At 47.6% G+C, this 21,146-nt stretch overlaps 1 protein-coding gene across 1 annotated transcript in view; it reads right to left on the reverse strand.

The window, feature by feature from the left end:
• The window catches only part of LOC132593621 (von Willebrand factor A domain-containing protein 2-like), a 54,067-nt gene extending 37,663 nt beyond the window's left edge, over positions 1-16,404 (reverse strand). Inside the window, exons 1-3 of the mRNA XM_060286334.1 lie at positions 15,779-16,404; positions 3,209-3,283; positions 1,756-1,889 (exon numbers count right to left, since the gene is read on the reverse strand). Coding sequence (XP_060142317.1) covers positions 1,756-1,889; positions 3,209-3,283; positions 15,779-16,001 — 432 coding nt within the window. The 5' untranslated portion in view covers positions 16,002-16,404. The remainder of the gene's footprint in view (positions 1-1,755; positions 1,890-3,208; positions 3,284-15,778) is intronic.
• Between the last annotated feature and the right edge of the window lie 4,742 nt (positions 16,405-21,146).

Genomic DNA, 21,146 nt, shown 5'->3' on the forward strand with positions numbered 1-21,146 from the left:
AGCTTTCCAGACCAAAATGCCCTCCTTAAATTTACTTGATTTTTGAGTCAGTTCACGTGGTTCAAAATCCATAAAGTATAAAGACATCTATACCGATGGGCCTCCCTCTGGACTTGTGCTCCATCTGCTCAGTTCCCACCCTCTCCCTCAATGGGAAACCGCTGCTCTTAGCCTCTTACAAATCCCTCCAGAGTTTCTTCATGCACATACAGACGAATACAAACATAGACTCTTTTCATCTCCATTTTTCATAAAAGGTAACACATTATACATACCATTTGCACCTTTTTTTTTTTTTTTTGCGGTACCCGGGCCTCTCACTGTTGTGGCCTCCCCCGTTGGGGAGCACAGGCTCCGGACCTGTAGGCTCAGCGGCCATGGCTCACGGGCCCAGCCGCTCTGCGGCATGTGGGATCGTCCCGGACCGGGGCACGAACCCATGTCCCCTGCATCGGCAGGCGGACTCCCAACCACTGCACCACCAGGGAAACCCTGCACCTTATTTTTACACTCAATTTGTTTTGGTGTCTTTCCACATCAGCGATTTTCCTCATTTACTTTCTAAAGCTGCCCTGTGTTTCATTATATGAAGACACCATAATAGATTTACCTGTCCCCTGTGAGCAGGCCTTTGGGTTGCCTGAAATCTTTCACAATTACAAACAACACTGCAATGAATAACTTCATATGTGCATTATTTTGCACCTGTGGGAGTATCTGTAGAATAAAATACTGAGTCAAAGGGTCCCAGCCTTTGTAATTTTGATAGACACTGTTATTACAGATTCCTCTATAGAGAGGTTGCACATTCCCACCAGCAGTACATGAGAACACCGCTTTCCTACAGACTTGCCAATGGAGCATGACACCAAACTTTGGATTTTTGCTAATCTAGTTAAGTGAAAAATGGTATATCGGTCAGAGATTTGCTATTACATTGAGTGAGGTTGGGCATCTTTTCCTATGTCATAGGGCCATCTACGTTTCATTTTCTGGGAACTATCTGTGTTCACTGCCTGTTTTTCTGTTGAGTTGTTCCAAAATGCCCCTTTAGCAACAAGAGCCACAGCTAGCGCACTGCTGACATTTAACACTTGCTATTTGAAACAAGGAAGAACAAGAAATGAAGATACTGGCTGGATTGATTAGGCAGGAGCTGTTCCTTTCAAGTGAACAGAGAGGGCAGGAGCTGTGTTTCATATTACGACTCTAGTCTTCAGAGGCAGTTATAGTTTTTGTCTGCCAGCATGCTTTCTTTTTCCCACTGTTCTGCAAACACCACCTCTCTTTCTAGTGGGAAATCCAAGTGTTCATCCCCACTGCAAGAATGAAGATAAGCACATGACTCAGGTTTGGCCAGACAAGCTCTTCCCTTTGACTTCTGTGATTGGTCAAGGGATTGTCATGTGACCTATGCCTGTCCAATCAGAGCCCTCCCTGGGACTGCTGCCAGCTCTACAGGGTAAGAAGTCTACTTTCTTTTTCCTGGGGTGACTACCTTGAGGGACAATGTAGGGCAACTTTGCTATGTAAGGAAAACCTGCCTGGGAAGGAAGCCAACAGAGGGAAGCAAAATGGAGAGGAGGAGAAGAGAGGGATCGAGTCCCCGGATCCCACTGTGCCTAGAACCAGGATTCACCTCCTTAGTCTTCCTGGTTCCACAAGCCAGTAAGTGACCTCTTCTGCTTAAGACAGAATTTCTGTCACTTGCAGCCAAAGACGCCCTCATACAAAGACAACGAGACTTGCACTCACCCTCCTGGGGTTGATGTCCAGAGCATCACAGACCGTGATGGCAAAGTGCTTGGACCTTTCAAAGCTCCCTTTCCCAATGCTGTGAGAGCCATCGATCAGAAACAGGACGTCCGCCACAGCCGAGCACCACATCCCTAGGGGAGAGGGGGACAGAATGGGTGACAATCAGCTTCCCTACAGTCTGGTCCCCAAAAGATCTTACTCCCAAAGCAGAGTGGAGGGGGAAGCAACCTTGTGGTGGGTCAAGCTCCTCTAAGCCCAATGGGGGAAATAACACTGGAGAAATTCTGGGCCAGAGGCAGCCCTCCTCTGCAGCAGGGAGCACCCACCTACCATGAGCACAACTCATGAAAGTCTGTATAATAATGGAAGAGTCTAATTCAACAACACTAACTGAGCCGTATGAGAGGAGGGGCTACTGGGCCAGTGAGGGATACCCAAGAGCCTTGGTTCCCACCCTCAGGGGTCACAATCTTGTCTGGGACACAGCCAGGCACCCTGGTTCATATGACTGCATTACCCAAGAGTCTACGTAATGATAACCAGCACTGACTGCATCTTTCCTATATGCCGGGTGCTGCTTTACACACTTTATATGTACTAATTTATTTAATTCTCATAACCACCTTGAGATATACTATTTCTTTATTTTTCAACAGGTATATTGAGATAATATTCACATACCATACCAGTCACCCATTTAAAGTATACACTTCAATGGTTTTTAGTATATTCACAGATGTATTTATCACCATCACAATCAATTTTAGAACATTTTCCATCTCCTCAAAAGGAAACCCTGTACTCTTTAGCTATCAGCTCTCTAGCCCCCTACCCCCACCCCTAAACAGATTTACAATCTGCATTCCCATTGGAGAGATAAGGAGAGCAGGGCACAGGGAAATTCAGGAATTTCCTAAGGCCAAAGTACCAGAAAGTGGTGGAGCCGGGAATCAAACTGTCCACAGGTGTGGCTGCAGAGTCCACACCCTATCACCTCACCAGGAAGATGCAAGAGAGCAGAAGTCAGAGAAGCACCAGTGAGAAGGCGCCACCTGGTAGCAGCGTGCAAGGGGGATTTCACCAGAGAGGGAGGGAAGGGACTGCAGGGTCCCTAGGAGTGGGCGGGTGTGGCTTGAGCATGTGGAGGGGATGACGAGCAGGGAGGAAGAGAAGGAATATGGCAGCAGACGAGGCCGGTTGCGTAGATGGTGGTCACACAACAGAAGACCTTGAAGCACGGGCCAAGAAATTCGGCAACAGGGATCTTCCTAGGGTTTTTAACCAGGAGAGGAACTTGGTCAGGCCCCTGTTTGGGGAAAATAACTCTGGCCACAGCATGAAAGAAGACAGGAGTGGGGCAGAAACTGTCCGGAGTAACATGGCTTCTCTTGAGTCCATCACACAGAGGCTGAAGTAGGTGTTTGGAGGGTTAAGGAAAACGTGGGCTTACTTTTGCTGGCGACTGAAATCTTCCCAATGGTCTGCTTGCTCACGTGGACTTCCTGAAGAGGGAGGGATGGGGGCACTAGGAGAGAAAACACCAGAAGCAGTCATTACAAGGCAGAGAGGGGAGGAGTCTTAGTCTCCACGTTATATGACCAGAACAAACGGGTCACAAGAGAGAAAACAGGAATGTGAAAGAGTTTAATGATATTGTATCTTAAAAATTACCAGATGGATAACATAAATAATTCCCTCCGCCCCCACCAATTGCCCCACTTCTATCACGTATCTTTGCATTTAAATTTGGGTATTTTGAAGAGAAAAATTTAAAAGATATATGGGGGGATATAGAGAGCCTGTGATTCTGATGAGTTTCGTCCCTGGGTAGGCATGATGACTGAGTGCCCCTCTGGGGTGTAGCATCTTGCCATAAACATTAACCTTGGATATGAACCGACAATTCATAGAACAAAGAGAATTCATAGAAAAGCACAAGGAAAATTTTCAAACAGGTGACAAAACACTTTAACTCAAACAGTGGGATACCCTTTTAAATGTGAAACTTAGATGATCAAGTTTTAAATTTAAATGTAACTGGGGAAAGATTAAATCAGGAAAAGCTTTTCCAGTGGTGACACTGTAAATTGGTACAACCCTTTTGGAAAACAATTTAGCCAAATGAATTAAGAGTCATCAAAGCGCTTAGGCTCCATAGTATCGCACCTGGGAATTGATCCAACGGAAAAACAACTTTAGAGAAGGGAAAATGTGCACCAAGACACTCCCTTCAATGTGACTTGTTTCAGAGGAATGATGGCGATAACAAATCTCCAAAGAGATAGAACTCTCAGTAAACACTGATACATTCATTCAGTGCAATTAATATGAACAAGCGCTAAAAAGTTTTGGGGTAGAAAGTCTGTGGATACATTTTTTTTCTTCTATGTGATACCCAGTAAAATTGTAATAATGGCATATGAGCAGCCAACAACAATTTTCAAAATAAACTTTGAGGGCAGGTAACATGCCAGGTGCTGAACAGCAAGCCAACCCCGATGAAAGTTCTGAAGATGGGCTTCCCTGGTGGCTCAGTGCTTGAGAGTCCGCCTGCCGATGCAGGGGACGGGGTTCGTGCTCCGGTCCGGGAGGATCCCACATGCCGCGGAGCGGCTAGGCCCGTGAGCCATGGCCGCTGAGCCTGTGCGTCTGGAGCCTGTGCTCCGCAACGGGAGAGGCCACAGCAGTGAGAGGCCCGCGTACCACAAAAAAAAAAAAAAAAAAAAGTTCTGAAGACAGTGAGGTGCCACTTGGAGGGATTATTTGAAAAGCCAACTGTGCATGGTCACTGTCAGAAGAAGCAGACATGTAGATGCTTATAAACGTCCATGTCCGCTGGATAAGCACAGTGGGCACAAAGTGAGGGTGGGCAAAGCCCAGGAGCTGGACAGGCCAGGAATGGGGCAGATGAAGGAATGTGAGATGGGGTGGGGGGGACTGCCGAGGAAAGAGGTGAAGGAGAGCGAGCCAGGCGGGGGTGGGTGTGGGGTAGCAATCACACAACACAGGGATGCTGGGCTCAGAGGGATTTGCCCCTGCCAGGAAGGTGACCAGGAGGAGTACACCAAAAACTGATGTCAGGTTCTGGGGGGCATGCTTCTCGCTGGCAGCACCCCCTGGAGTTCATTAGGCCAGGGGTCCCCAACCCCCGGGCCATGGACCAGTACTGGTCCATGACCGGTTAGGAACCGGACTGCACAGCGGGAGGTTAGCGGCAGGCAGGCAAGTGAGCGAAGCTTCATCTGTATTTAGAGCCGCTCCCCATTGCTCGCATCACCGCCTGAGCTCCGCCTCCTGTCAGCATTATGGTGGGTTGTATAATTATTTCATTATATATTACAATGTAATAATAATAGAAATAAAGTGCATAATAAATGTAATGCTCTTGAATCACCCCGAAACCATCCCCCTCCATGTGGGTCCGTGGAAAAACTGTCTTCCACAAAACCAGTCTCTGGTGCCAAAAAGGTTGGGGACCACTGCATTAAGCAACTACCCCCTTGGCTGGTCCCAGCTCCACCTTCTGTGGCTCCTCTACATTCACTAGTCCCTGAAAAACAAGCTAAACCAGTGTCTACTTCTCCCCCGACCGTATCTGAGTTCCTGCTCACCTGATATGCCCTCCCCCTAATCTCTACTAGAGTAGAAGATGGTTCTAGGCCAAAATGTTGAACCAGCCATTAGCTCCACAGTCAAAAGCTGTCAGACAAGTAAGTAGATGCCATGAAGTCCAAGAAAGTCCGCCACTGCCATTTTGCCACCAGAGGGAGAAACAAGACATAAACTACAACACAGACGGTAGACTGAATTAAAGAAAAAAAAAATCCTCCACTTCCATAAAACACACGGCAGATGCTGGGACAGAAGCAGAGGCAACACTTACCCCCAAACTCCAAAAACAAAAGATCACAAAAGTCACTCAGTAATTCAGCAAATTGGTCCTCCAGAAAATGGAGGCTTTCTGCGTCAGTGTACTCGACATCATCAAGATCTTGTCAACCTGGTGGGGGGGGGGGTCCTGCTGCAGCCCATCCCGTGATGCGGTGCAGCTCCCATGAGCCCTGCACCCCCGGAAGTTCTCCGAGGGCAGGAACACTTCCACCTGTCCTCCACAGAGCCCAGCCCAGCTCTCTGCACACAGTTTGGCCAAATGAATTAAGAACTATAAAAATGCTCACATCCTTTGACCCTGTGTCAAAGCCAGTAGGCACTAAGCTTTCCTGAATGAGCCCATGAATTACTGGCAAAGGGTCCGGGAGCTAAGGAATCCATCTTACCAGCAAATTCTCCAGCAGGAGACAGACCAGCCATCGCCCCGGATAGGAGGGAGGCGGCGCTCCGTGACCAGAGGCCTCTCACTACAGATGTGACTCAGCTAATGTAACTCTGCACCATGTGCCCAGCTGTCCTGGCGGGTGCCAGGCTTCAGGTGAGGCGTCCTTCAGGGGAGCAGGTACCGGGTGATGTCCCCACTGCGCCCCTGTGAAACTACCTCAGGACTCTGCAGAAGTCCCCCTTGGAACAGGGAGCTGAGGAACGTGTGACTGTTGCTTCCTCTCCCAACCAAGTCAGCCCACACCTCTGAGGACCACCTACCTGGGGAGGGCGGGGCAGTGGGTGGTGCTAAGAAGCTGGACGGGGAGGGGGTGGAGTGGGTGGCGGGTTTTCATCTCAGCCCTGCTACTGATAGCTGTGCAGAACCTCTCTGGGCCTCCCCTGCCTCATCTGTACCACCTAGGGGTGGTCAGATCAAGTGCCCTGTAAACTGGACAGGCTACAGACGGTGAAGTTCCACGATGAGCTAGAACAGAAACTTTACTGTGCCTGGGCCCCCAGGGACCGCATTCGGTCCCTGTCCCCAAACACATCTCATCTCTCCCCAGTTCCTTGGCCATGAAGCTACTGTGTCACATTCAGCACCTACATGGCTTCAGGAGAGGGGATAGGCAGGCTGAGCAAGCACACCCTTCTTCCAGCCTCCCTTATCTCCCTGAGGCTCCGGAAAACAGGCAGGTGGTGACAGCAGCCAACGAGCAGAGAGTGTACCCCTACTCACAGAAACACAGAGCAGGGAAGAACTGGAAGAGAGCCTCAGAGACCGCAAGAGGACCCTGGGCTAGCCTCAGCCAGCCACCCAGCCCACTGGTTCTTACTCGTTGGGCGACAATCCACAAAACACACTATTCCTTTCTACCATCTCATATTTCAGAGGGGCTAGAACTTGGGAGGGCCAAAGTGGGAAGTAAACAGAAAACTGATTTGCTCCATTATTCACAGACTCTGGCAAGGTGCCCTGTGTCCAGAGTTAAGAGACCCGGGGCCCTGCTCAGCCTCGGCCCCGACCAGCCATGTGACCCTGGGGAAAGCCCCTCCCTCTTAGCAGCTCCACTTCTTCACAAGGAGTTAGATTCTGATAGACTGAAGATTTGATTTCAAAGTCTTCATTTTCTGAAACCGAGCAAGGTCTCCCAGCCCGCACTTTCTAAATTACTTAAAAACAGTAACATGGCAGAGGAAGCAACAAAAGTATTTTTGTAAAGTTTTTTTGTTGCCTAATGCTTATAGTATGGGTAAAATTCAGTTCCATGGAGCCTGATTACTTATCGATTTTTGAGGGAGATATTAAGGATGGGAAGTGAGAGCTTTTCTTGAGAAACCATAGACCGTAACTTTGCTTCCATAAGGGCACATATCTGAGGTTTACTTCTAATTTTAGCTGTGAGGCCTGGAAATGCAATATTATCATTTCAATCACAAAGATATGATGCACAATTCAGACAGACTTATATCTTGCTAAGTATACATGTAGCGTAAGAACTGAAAGGGATCATATAGATGAAATTTAGACTTTTTCCCCCCAACATAATTCAGCAGGGAAAAAAATCTAAAAATATCTTAACAATAGGTTCTATATTTTGTCCTTTGGGATGCAATACATTCAAGATCTCACCCTACAGTTTTTCTGCATTAAACATAAATCACAGCAAGATCTTTTTTGATCCACCTCCTAAAGTAATGAAAATAAAAACAAAAATAAACAAATGGGATCTAATTAAACTTAAAAGCTTTTGCACAGCAAAGGAAACCATAAAGAAAACAAAAAGACAACCCTCAGGATGGGAGAAAATATTTGCCAACAAAGCAACTGACAAGGGATTAATCTCCAAAATGTACAAACAGCCCATGTAGCTCAATCTCAAAAAAACAAATAACCCAATAAAAAAAAGGGCAGAAGATCTAAATAGACATTTCTCCAAAGAAGACATATAGATGGCCAAAAAGCACAAGATGCTCAACATCACTAATTATTAGAGAAATTCAAATCAAAACTACAATGAGGTATCACCTCACATGGGTCAGAATGGCCATCATCAAAAAATCTAGAAACAATAAATGCTGGAGAGGATGTGGAGAAAAGGGAACCCTCTTGACTGTTGATGGGAATGTAAATTGATACAGCCACTGTGGAGAACAGTATGGAGGTTCCTTAAAAAACTAAAAATAGAACTACCATATGACCCACCAATCCCACTCCTGGGAATATACCCGGAGAAAACCATGGTTCAAAAGTATACATGCACCCCAACGTTCACTGCAGCACTATTTACAATAGCCAGGACATGGAAGCAACCTAAATGTCCATCAACAGAGGAATGGATAAAGAAGATGTGGCACATATAAACAATGGAATATTACTCAGCCATAAAAAAAGAACAAAGTAATGCTATTTGCAGCAACATGGATGGATCTAGAGGCTGTCATACTGAGTGAAATCAGACACAGGAAGACAAATATATGATATCACTTATACGTGCAATCTAAAAAAAAGGGTACGAATGAACTTATTTACAAAACAGAAGTAGAGCCACAAATATAGAAAACAAACTTATGGTCACCAGGGGAGAAGTGGGGAAGGAGGGATCAGTTGGGAGATTGGGACTGACATGTACACACTACTATATATAAAATAGATAACTAATAAGAACCTGGTGTATAGCACAAGGAACTCTACTCAATACTATGTAATGGCCTATATGGGAAAAGAATCTAAAAAAAAGTGGATGTATGTATAACTAATTCACTTTGCTGTACACCTGAAACTAACACAACACTGTAAATCCACCATACTAGGAGGAGCCAGGCAATGCACATGTTTCTTTCCACTAAACAAATAACACAGATGCTCAATCAGGAGCTAATTCCAAAGAGAAAATCCTAAGCAGAGATGTGGAAAGGGAAACACTGCAGGATTCCAGGAGAATCCCAGGCTATAGAGACGAGGGCAGAGAGAGAAGCGGTCAGTCTCTGCGGGGGCACAGAAGCGTGCAACATGCAGCGGGGAAACTCACTTCAACCTGACACTCCAAAAATCCCTTTAACATCCTCAATAAGGGCCACTCTCCTGCATCTAAGAACGTGGAGAGCAAGGCGGAAGCCCCAAGTCTTCATTTATGGATCCTGGCCCTTCGGATTCCCCACCTCCACTAGGGACGCCAGTTCTCCAAAACACCTGGCGGGAGTCTCCTGGTCATCTTCGGTGACTCAGCCGTGTGGCTTTTGTCTCACTCGTTTTGTCTCACTCGTCTGCTGCACCCCATCCACCTCTGCCTGGGCACTGAAAACACACCTGCCAGCTGCAGGAACACAACAGAACTCCACTCTGAATTCAGAGGATCTGCTGACCAGTCTGAGAGCCTTGAAAATCAAAGTCACCCAGGAAATGTATATTCTTGTGAACTGCAGAAGAGTTAAAAATGACCCGACTCGTGTTCATGAAGGTGCTACTGCCAGACCTCACTGGAATTGCAGGAAATATGAATAACCAGTGGTGGTCGGTGCGCTTTCCTGGCCCGTGCTTACCCCCTGGGCCTGCATTCCTACCCGCAGGTGGCGCGCTCTGGTGTCAAAAGTAAAGAGGAGACTCAGTGAATGAATGTACACACGCCAGCGATGATTGGAAGGCGTCACTGATGCTTAGAAGGGAAGGGGTCCTGGGTGATCACACAGCTCAAGTCTCTGGCTCCTAATCCAATAGGCTTTCCTCTAACCATGCTACTCCTGGAGCCGAAGTCAGCTCAGAGTCCTAGAGCCACAGCCCTGAACTCCATCCACACTGAGCTGGCACACCGTAAGTCACCCCCGGACAGGCAGGAGCCATGCCCACCCCACGGTGGTAGAGTCTGCATCCTGGATCCAGGGGCCCTACTTCTCATCTGATGCTGTGCGACCCTGAGAGGGGCCTACAGTTCCTCACCTGCAAAATGAAGAGGTTGGACCAGATGCTACCAAGGTGTCTTCTGGTTTAAAAAAAAAAAATCCCCTTTTGATCTCCCCTCCATCGTGGACCTACCATGTTCGGACCTTACTCCCCTGTCTATTCAGCTTGCTGGATTTCAAAACATTTCTGAAGCAAACCAAATCGAATATCCTAACCAGCTGAGGGTCTCTGTGCTTCAAATAACTCAGAGGCTTCACATCCTCACCTAATCTAAGTGAAAATTGGACACGCAATACTGCAAGCGGGAGGAAGGCAGGAGCTTCCCAGACACAATCAAAGGGAGAAAGGTAGACCGAGAGGATACCGGCTGGTGGAGGGGCTGTCATGCCTCCTGCCCCGCTCATGCCAGCAAGACAGACTTTCCTTTTCCCCAAGGACATGTTTTCTTTCCTCTTACTTCAGACAACAGCCACAGGACAAGTCCCCACCTGGGGTCTGGAAGCCAGGCAGGGGCGAGGCCTGGAGACAAGGGCCAGTGCAGAGCAAAGGGAAAGGGCTTCTCCACGCCGTCTAGTCCCGAGGTTCAGGATGATTTTCTGGGATCACAGCTTCTGACCTTGGGCACGCGCGGGACTCTGAGGCTCAGGCCTGTTAATTTTTTTTACAAAACTAGGATTCTAGCAGCCTCCGCAGGCTGCCGTGAGGACAAGGTAAAAGAGAGTGCAGAAGGTTCCCGACGCAGAGCAAGGCGTTCAGTGAACACGGGCCCCTCCCTCTGCTAGGTGACAGACCTAAGCAGATCCATCGTGCTCTATCACGCGCCTCTGCTTGCCCAGATGCATGTTTTGCCAGAGCCTCCTAAGGTTCTGCTCATTAAAACAGAATTTGTGTTGGCAATCTGGAGATCAATGTAGGAAGTCAGACGCCTCCTCGTAAGTGCTTGGCTGAGATGGCGCTGACTCTGGGACCTCAGCAGCACCTCCCTCCCCTGTCCTCCCACACCCACTGCAATCCCCACTGCCACACAGCCCACACCGAGCCTGCCTGCTGGTATATCTGTCCTGCCTGCCAGATGGCAAACGGCTCAGGGACTAGGGATTGTGTCTCAGTCTCTGCTGGAGCCCCAGCAAGCTTCACGTGCCTGCCACATAGTAGGCGAGACACGTGCTTAGCGGAACTCAGCACGGCAAGTCGGCTGGAAGGATACTTCCGGATGAATCTTTGTATTCTTTTTTACACCAAGATAAATGAAACTGTTATTTCAATGCTGGTGCAGGGTTAATAGCACTCTTTACTATCTATGCCCACCCAATCATCTCAAAAATTCAGTTCATTCCCCCCAACTCACATAGCAAAACTTTCTTGCAATACTAATTCAACATTCTAAACGCAACCCTACATCTGAAAATTTTTTAAAGGATGAATTCCACAGTAAAAACCAACAGCTGCTCCCACCTAGTGAGCGCTTAACTCACTAAAGCGCCCAGTACCAGGCTCCATACTTCTGTATCTTCTCTCTCCTAATTCTCCCAGCCAGCTCGTGACAGCGTGTTACTCCCATTTTACAGATGAGAAAACTGAGACATGGAGAAGTGAAGTGTTTCGCCCCAGGTTAGACAGCTAGTAAGTGCATCGGACTCCTTTCTGGCCTCCCGGTGATCTGTTCCTTCTGTCACCTTCCTGGTTCTGGGGGACCAGGATAGAGGAACAGAAGCATAATTTAAAATCTGCCACCCTGAATCCCACCCATTGGCAGTCTTCCATGAGCTAATACCTGCCAGCAACTCCCATACTCGAGCACAAAACTTGAGAAGATTTCCAGAACTCTATGCATTCTTGTACAAAGCAGTTGGGAGTGGTCTGCAACCCAGGGGCAGAAACAAATCCTTCGTTCCCAGGTACGCGTTGTCAAGCCTCTTCCATTACGAATCACCTGCCTCATCACATTTGTTCCTTTCTGTTCCATCACTCATGCTAATCCCACACATTATTCCTAGCTTCTGGGGTTCTCATGCTTGGACTTAGACACCCCCCCACCCTGTCTTCTTATCTGATTCTTATTTTCCAATCCTGATTCCATGCAGCACCCGGGACAGCGGGTGAGTGAGGGGTGCTGCTGCACGCTGCAAAACATCACACTCTGTGCTGCCCCAGGAATACGTTTCCCATGAGACAGGAAGAAAGGAAGGCCAAACAAGGCTACTTTTGAAAAAGAAGGGCCAGACTGAGCAATAGTTAAAGGCAGTTTTGCAGGACAATGCCCACCTTCTCCTCTATGACTGGAAATGAAATGAGGGCAGGGTGAAAAAGGAGAGCACTCCACCTCCTTACAAAATGCAATTCCAACCCCGAATATTAGATTAGCCCTTGGCAGCCTCCTCTCCATCAGTAGGATGGAAATCTGAACCCTTTACAAAAACAGTCCACACCTGAACAGAAAGGCTTTAAAATCAGAGGCAAAAGTCTCCAGCCTGGAAGCCCGTGGTCTTCCCCTGTAACAAACATCTTCCTTGTTCATTTGGCAAAACACTTGGCTCAGACCCAGAAAGTCAAGGGAAGTGGATGACACATTTCTAGTCTGGTAAGGCAAGAAGAGCGTTTTAAAAGTTGCTCTGGACACGCCATGCTCCCTCTAACAAAATCACAATTTTCAGAACCTAACAGTCTGGCAACCAGAAATCATCCCCAAGGGTCAAACAATGTGCCCTCTGGATCTCTGGATAATTGGGGAGAATAGGCAGATTGGGCATAAATCACAGGTTTCCCACATTCACTGTACCTGCTAAGGGACATTTTTAGCCAAAAGAGATTCTGATATTTGTTTTGGTAGTATTTGAAAATCCTTTATTGAAACTGTACAGGACCCAAATTCACTGCCATGGGACTCTGGAAAGACACACACAGGACTGGAAGTCCAGGGATGAAATTCCAGACTAGTTCTGCTTCTAACCAGACGGGTGACTCTGCAAACAACTCCTCACACACCCCCACCCCTGTCCACCTCAGTTCATTCATCTGTTTCATAAACTGACAGTGTTGTAAAGATCCAGTGGAACAGTGTGTGAAAGTCCCCCTAAGGGTAAAAGACTTTCTAAACATATGATGTTAAAAGATTATCACTGCATTTAGTATATTAACTTCATTTAACTGCTCATACCCTATAGGGTAGACATGATCATTTCCACTTTTATACTTATGGAAATGGTCTTGGAGAAGTTGGGGTCCAAGGTCAAAGAGCTGGTAAATCACAAGTTTGGTGTCAGGCCCAGGTCTTCTGATGCTGGCAGCCCGGACATGCCAAGAAGCGCGCCGTACACAGTTGGCGTGCAAAGAGCACCAGTCTGACATGAGGAGACCTGAGCGCTGACCTCTTAGGTAAATTCCTTCACTTTAGTCACTCAGTTTTCTTCTTTCAAAAATGGGGGTGACATTACCCGTCCTATTTACCTGGAAAGGTTGTTGCCAGCATCACATGAGACTACAGTGCAAAAGTCCTCTGGCAAGGGCAAAGGTGACTAATGGAGATCAGGGAAATCCAGTTAAGAGAAGGGACCCAGGATCAGGAAAGGAAGTGAGGGATGGAGGGTCATAATCACATTCAGGGAAACCCAGCAGGTAGTTTTCTGGGTGGAAGAGGAAGAGTAAGCAGGCTGGAGCTGTTTAGAAGATAAAAGGATGAACTAAGAGAAGGGCCTTCAAGTGTATTCAGCTGTCCCAGGTTGCTGGCTTGGGGAGACGCTGAAGCAGGGGTGTTGCATGGGATAGACCCTCCCTTGTGCAGGGTTCCCAAGAGACCTCCAATAGCTTTGTAGATGATGGGAGGGATGTGTCTTTTTTTTTTTAATATCCTTGTGGGATAAAATTAAAAATGAGCAATTCTGTTACAGTCCTTTCAATTAAAAGTTTTCTTTTTTTTTTTTTTACTGATCTGTGAAGTACCAAAGTGTGAAGACCAGTCTTCCAAAACACCTTATAGTGGTGCTGACCCTTCCATTGATATAATTATAGGAAATTTAAATTATTCAGTAAGAACTAGTAAGCATCTGCCCTGTGCCCAGCACCCTCCCAGGTGGTGGGAATGCAGTGAATATGCTCTATAAGATGCACACCTGGTGGGCACATTCTTAACAAAAGGCTTTTACATTTTCACCAGTAGTTTATCCTCAATGTCATCACTTGCCAATTAGTGACTGTGATGCTCAAGAAGCTCATTAAAAACCCAAGAGTCAGGGTTCCTGGGAAGCTCTCCCATTCTCCCTTGGGCAGTCTTCCACCCTTTCTGGGTCTCAGTCTCCTCATCTGTAAAAACACGGGCATCTGACTATAATTCATTCCAAGAACTCGAGCCTAGCGAGGGGGCGGGGAAAGAGCTACACTAAGCTCTAGACCATAGACCAAAAACCAGATTTAAAGAAAAAAATGTCAGACTTCCCTGGTGGCACAGGGGTTGCAGGGGACACGGGTTCGAGCCCTGGTCTGGGAAGATCCCACATGCCTTGGAGCAACTAAGCCCGTGAGCCACAACTACTGAAACCTGTGCACCTAGAGCCCGTGAACCACAACTACTGAAGGCCCATGCGCCTAGAGCCCACGCTCTGCAACAAGAGAAGCCACCGCAGTGAGAAGCCTGTGCACCGCAACAAAGACCTAAAGCGGCCAATAAATAAATAATAAAATTTAAAAAAAAATTGTTAAAAAAAAAATAAAGAAAAACGCCATTGATGGTTTTCAAAGACGCAGGTATGATGAGCGAAGGAATCTCCATGACCCTCCGGGATTTGCCTGGGGACCCTGGCTGGGAAATTCTTATACCTCAAGAGGTGGCTCTGAGCTGGATTTCTACAAAGCAGAGGAAGGGCTACATGTCCCAATGCAAGGGACTATCTAGTCGAGCTTTGTGCCCCATCAGCCACAGGAAGAGAAGGGCTGCAGGCTACCGAAAGCCAGCAGCATTTACAAATGAACTTCCACGGCCTTTGCCAAGTACAGCCAAACCTCTCTTGGTTTTCTGTTTCCCTCTCTTTTCTGACTCTTCTCTCAATAACTGCACATTTCTTAATATAATGTCACACTGGAAGCAGAACAGACCTTCAATTTTTAGACCTCAATTTATAAAACACTCAGAGGTTCTCGGGGTTTTGTTTTTAAATTAATGGACCACATAATTTGAAAACTGTACAGGTTCTAATTATTCAGTTCCAAGACACCAAACACACTGCATAGCGTCACCATGGAAAGGTCCCTCTCAGCGGGAAAGCCACTGATTCCACAATGAAAGGGCAGCAAGGTGCCCTCCTCCCTTCTCTTCCGCCTGGGTGTCCATCCTGTTTTTAAACCCATGCCCCCTGGCGAGTTTCTAAGGTGCAATTCTGAGACCCTCCCCTTTCCCATCCCAGAAGGTGGCCAAGAGCCGGACCTGAATTGGAGAAGTGCAGGAAGCAAGGCTGGTCCAGCTGGCCAGAGTGGGGTTGGGCCGGGGAGGGGGTCCCAGCAGGTGAAATCACCATGGAGGATAAATCCCTTGGACTTCCCACAGGCCAAGGGCGAGTCTCTCAGGGCAGCGGGCCCCTCTCAGGCTCTGCTTGCAGAGACCTCGCTGGGGCCACTGGGCTGCTTGATAAAACCAAGCGGGCACCTACATCTGTTCTGTAAAATGGAGCGCGGGGGAGGCTTGGGCTTGTCCCCAAAGCCTTTATTCGAAAGGCGAGCCAGGTCAGGGGGCTCCACGACCGCGCCAAGCCTGTCGGGTGTATTATAAGGTTCCCTCCTCCACCCACATTCACCGAGCCCCCATCCCCTTACCTGCGGTCCGCGCCCCTCCGCTCGGTGCTCCGCTGCCGGGGACCCATGAGAGGGGCCGTTCCCGGGCCCGCTGCGCGCTGCCTCCCAAGAACCCCGCCGGCTCGCCCGGGGCCGACAGCGGGGAGCCCGGAGGAGGCGCGCGCCAGGTGCGCTTTGCCCGGAACGCCGACTTCCCGGAGAGACGACCGGGCGCCACGACCGCACTCAGGTGGAGCGCAGACATTGCCGAACAAAACCCGCCGTCCCGACGCCGCGTTCGCGCGGGGCCAGTGGTCTCGGCACGCCGGGCTTGTTCGCCCGGGGGCCGGGCTTCTCCTCTCCTGAGAGCGCGAGGAAGGAAGCGGCGCCTCTCCGACGCAGCTAACCACGCCCCGGAACGCAGGCTCCTGCGGCGTGGAGACCACTCGGGCTGGGCTCTCGGCGAATCACGCTCGGGCCAGGGGCCGCTGCAGGCCCGGGGAGGGGCGCCCGGGTGGGAGTCATGTGGGACACCTGTGTTCCTCACGGAACAGAGGCGGCGAGCGCGGCGAGGAGCGCGCGGCGGGACACGCTCGGGCCAGGGGCCGCTGCAGGCCCGGGGAGGGGCGCCCGGGTGGGAGCCACGTGGGACACCTGTGCTCCTCACGGAGGAGAGGCGCGGAGTGGGGTGCCGGCTGAGCCCGCTCTCCCAAGGGCGGTGCATTGCGCTTATGGGAACACGGTCCGCAGCGCCTCTCGCGTTTTTAAACAACGCGTTGGCCAAGGCTGGCAAATAAACAAAGGTACTTACTTCTGCTCTGGTCTCCCAGCCTCCGAGCGGTGCAGCAGGGTGTCATCTCCCTTCGACTCTGCAGGATTTATTGCTTCGACCCTCACGAAAATGTTGACTTTGGCATCGTTTCTATTTGTAATGGCAATTGCCCTTTGTTTACCTGTCTGTCCTGTTCTTGCAGTTGGGCGGTAGTAAGCGGGCCTTTTGGCCAGTATCCTCGTTTAAGTCTAGTAGGTGCCTTGATTTTTTTAAAAAATCAAACACCACAAAGCGAAAATAGCTCAATGCCTGGCACAATGCCTTGTGCGTAGTAAGCACTCAAAAAAAAAGCTATTATTGCATAATCTGTAGTTTTCATACATCAAAAAAAGTGTCATTGCATAACGTGTGCTCATTACCAAAAAAAAATGGATAAGCAAAGCACACCTACCCCACCACCCAGAGATAGGCACTGTTAACATTATGGTGTTCCTTCTTCCAGCATCATTCTACTCATATTAAATTTTATTGTTAGATCATTCCATGCATAGTGTATCATAACCAGCTTTTTTATGTCCCTTTTTGAACATCTTTCTGTGGCTTTTCTTCACTTCCACTGCATTTTATTTTTCAAGTCAGTCACAAAATAGTCCAATTTCGAGGAAAGGGGAAAAGATTCTGAGGGGGGGAGTAACAAGATTCTGTAAGATATGGTACCAGAACTTCTGCAGTGACTATTTTTGGAAACACACTATGCCACAATTCTAGCAGTTTTTGGTAGATTCCTTACTATTGTCTAGATAAACATTCATGTTATCTGCAAGTGGAGATATTTTTTCATTAAAAAAATCTATTAAAAAAATTTTTTTAACATCTTTATTGGAGTATAATTGCTTTACAATGGTGTGTTAGTTTCTGCTTCTTTCTGTGGCTTTTAGCCACTTTTAATGTTCTAGTGTACTTAACCAGTCCACTCTTTTAATTTTAATCATTAGATATTTGTGCTTTTGCCCAGTTACTCCCTTGGAGTGAACTGCAAGATGGTAAAGTTCTAGGCTATAGGCTATATATACAATTTAAGGCTTTTGATGTGTATTATTATCAAGTTGCCCTCCAGGAAGATTGACCTGTTTCCTTTCTTCCAAGCCCCTCCCCCATTTTTCTTATAAATGGCAATCTGATAGACTAATAACAATTCTGTTTTTACATCTTTCCTTTTCAAAAAATTCTAAAAATGTCACATTTCCCTCTGTGGTTCTCAGTTGGTTTCCAATCCTCCCAATATTGACAACTTCCAGTGAAAGTGGCCCATGGTAATGTCGATTGTTGCAAACTTCACTGAAGAGGGGAAAAAAAGAGGCCTCATTTTTTCACCTCGTTTCATTCCTCCCAATAATATTTACTGAGCACCCAAATGTAAAAACAGTCAACCAGAGCAGCATAAGTAATGCCTGAGCACCTGTGCAGGGGAACTTGTCTGCGGGTCTAAATGCTCAGTGGGGGAGGCATGGTCTCTGCCCCTAGATGGGCACTGTCCCATAGAAAGGCAGTGCACGCCACACAGGTGATTTCAAAAGGTCTAGTAGCCATATTAAAGTGAAAAAGAGCAGGTGAACTTAATTTACTAACCCAGTCGATCCCAAATACTATCTCAACATGTAATCAGAGTGAGATATTTTAAGCTAAGTCTTTGAAATTCAGTTGTATTTACACTTACAGCACATCTGCTTTTGGACTAGCTGTATTTTAAGTGTTCAATCCCAAGTGTCGAGTTGCCCATGCCGCTCTAGATAGAGCAGGGGTTTGAGAAGAGCAGACCAAGTCCTGGTCAAAGTGGGAACTTCACAGGTGGCAACCCTCTCCCCAACCTGTTCTGATTGGTTGTTGACAGTGAACCAGCACACCTTTGCCTAAGCAGGTTTACCTGAGAGAAGCTACATTTCAATTCTGGATGCTCCTGACAGTTTTACTTCTGTAGTTGGGGGCATTTCACATTTTTATTCCATGATTAAGAAGTAAAAAGGCTGAAACTATAAATACTGGTGGAGATATTGAAATGGAGTAGGACCCTATATGGTCCTTGCCCCCCCCACCCCCATGTCCTCAGCCTGCCTTCTGTCTGTGAAAAAACCTTAGCCAAAGAATAAGTTTAATCAGAGAAGTGAGAAAATGCATAAACAGGAAGACAGTCCAACAAAATAATAATAGTTTAGTCATTACGCAAATCAAGGACCTCTAGATCCTTTTTCAAGGGCTATACGTAATACTCTGAGCCACATCCTGCGAGCTGTCTTATACTGAAACCCCCGCCAGGTGGAAGAAGTGAACTAATGATGACAAGGCTGTAGTCACGACATAAGCTGCCACAATTCCGAGGGCTGGCCTCAAAGAAATGGGAACAAACCAACCCTGGAACTAAAGATTAACTGTACTTAAAAACAATCAAGATGAAGCTGATCAGACCACCGCATAACCAAATTCAAGATGACAGAGCTGACTGTGCTGTTTCTGCATGTAGCCCCCTCCCTCCGCCTATAAAAGCTCTTGCCCTCTGTCAGCTCTGGAGGGTTGGCCTTTGGACAGGCGTCCGCCCTCCCCCCAGGTTGCCAGCCTCCAAAATAAAGCAAACTTTCCTTTCCACCAACCTTGCTTCTTTATTGGCTTTAGAGTGGCAAGTAGATGGACCCCTTCTTTTGGTAACAGCATCAGTTGCTCCAAACTCCCTCACATCAAAAGTTAATCACCTGTGCCTTTCTTCCATGTATGCGTGGGCGGGGAAAGCAGGTGGCCCAGGCTATGCCGTGTGCTGAGTGGCTGACTAGCAGCGGTAGAGGATTTTAATACAGGGAGAAGCTGGGCAACTACTTTTGTCATCCATGGCAACCCCTCCCTTGTGAGATTTGTGGAAATTTTAAAAATAGGCACTATGAAGGACCTTCATCCCAAAGGGCTTGTGAGCCCCTTGCTTCCAAGGACTTGCCATATTCATCTTTGTGGCCCCAATGCCCTGTAACTCTACGTAGTAAGTGCCCTTTTAAAATGAGTTAATTCATGAATTGCCCTATACAGCATGTCTCAGTTGTAAACACACAAGGTATAAAGACAACTTTGAATTCCACTAAGAGATAAAGGGGGACCTTGGCTCCCAGCAATGTGCAGAGGCAGACACCCAGCGTAGTGGAATGACCACCGCTTTGGAGATGAGGTGGTTTGGGGTTCCCCACCCAGCTCTCTTCCCTACTGGCTTTCTGACAAGAGATAAGATGCTTAATATCTGACTGTTCAGTTTGCTGGACTGTAAAAGTGGATGGGTACAGTGGTTCCCAAACCTATGGAAGCCTAATTCAAATTCTTTGCATCCACTCCCCCACATGATGAAGCAAGGTGAAGCACATATTAAAAAACCCAGAGAAGGATTCATAATAGAGCCACAAAAGTTGTAGATTTCCCAGAACCCTCCGTTGAAAAATGAAAGAACAGGAAACAACGCATGTTTAACGGCGAAGAAACCACCCCAGAGGAAACAAAGGGCCTGGCTCTCAAGTACTCCACAGGCAACAAATTAAGCCAGAGCAAAAACTGTGGCGCTAACAGCAGCAAGAGAGAATAAAGGCGTGGCAGGGGGACATAAGGAACAGAAATACCGCCATCTTGAAGCTAATGACCCTTAGGTTTGGGGCAGGCACCAATCGTTCTAAGGGTTAAAGCATCTCAACTCCTTAAAACAGTGAGAAAAATTATGTACAAGGTTTTACTGGATTTGCTTTTAGGAAACGTGATGCTTTCTGGCTACATGAGTAAGCGTGGAATGTCGGCAAAGGCAAAGGCTTGGGTAACATTCAGTCATTCAATCAACATCCAAAACCACATATGCACTCGACTTCAAACTGTCAATAGTTCCAAATTTTGTGTCTTTAGTTTTCACATATACGTGCATGCCTTAATGTAAGTATTCACTGAGTGCATTTTGAGAGGAATCTGGGCGCACCCTTGTAGGCAGCAGACTAGGCTCTGCCTGATGTACGATCAACCTCACAGTCAGTCTCATTTCCTGGAAGGCTCAAGTAACAGCAGGTGGGCACCTGATCTTCAAAAGGTTATCACAAGTCTTTAAATACGGCATCACCTCAGGGTCTCAAGGAAAGCATAGGAAAATGGCTGAGGCTGGGCAGCTAAAGCCTTAAGTGAAACCAATGTTAGGTTATCTGAAAGCTACTGCCAAGATTTGAGAACCTTCCTAGGGAAGTTAGACCACAGTGCCTGAACGGTAACTTGAACAATGTTCAGGCATAGAGGAAGTGTTAGCAGTTCCCTGGGTGAGCCTTCCACAACTCCTGCCCCATACAAATAGGCAGAAGTCTTAGCATATCTGAACCTCTCTTTAATTTCAGCAAACAAAACCATCCTACGACTCCTAACTGCACGTTTGGAACCACAGGTTGCCCTCTAATTCATCTGGAAAAACAGAGCAAACAAAAAGCACCCTTGCGATTCTTCTGTTTAACAAGTAAAGCACTCCTTGGGTGCAAGTCTGGCTACAGAAACACCCACAGCGGTGAGGAGCCCAGGTGTCACTCTTTGGCTAATCCCAGAAGAGCTCGATTGGCCCAATCCAGGCAGCAGTCATGTTGGTGATGA

Source organism: Globicephala melas, chromosome 16 (assembly GCF_963455315.2).
Source record: "Globicephala melas chromosome 16, mGloMel1.2, whole genome shotgun sequence".
Taxonomy (NCBI): domain Eukaryota; kingdom Metazoa; phylum Chordata; class Mammalia; order Artiodactyla; family Delphinidae; genus Globicephala; species Globicephala melas.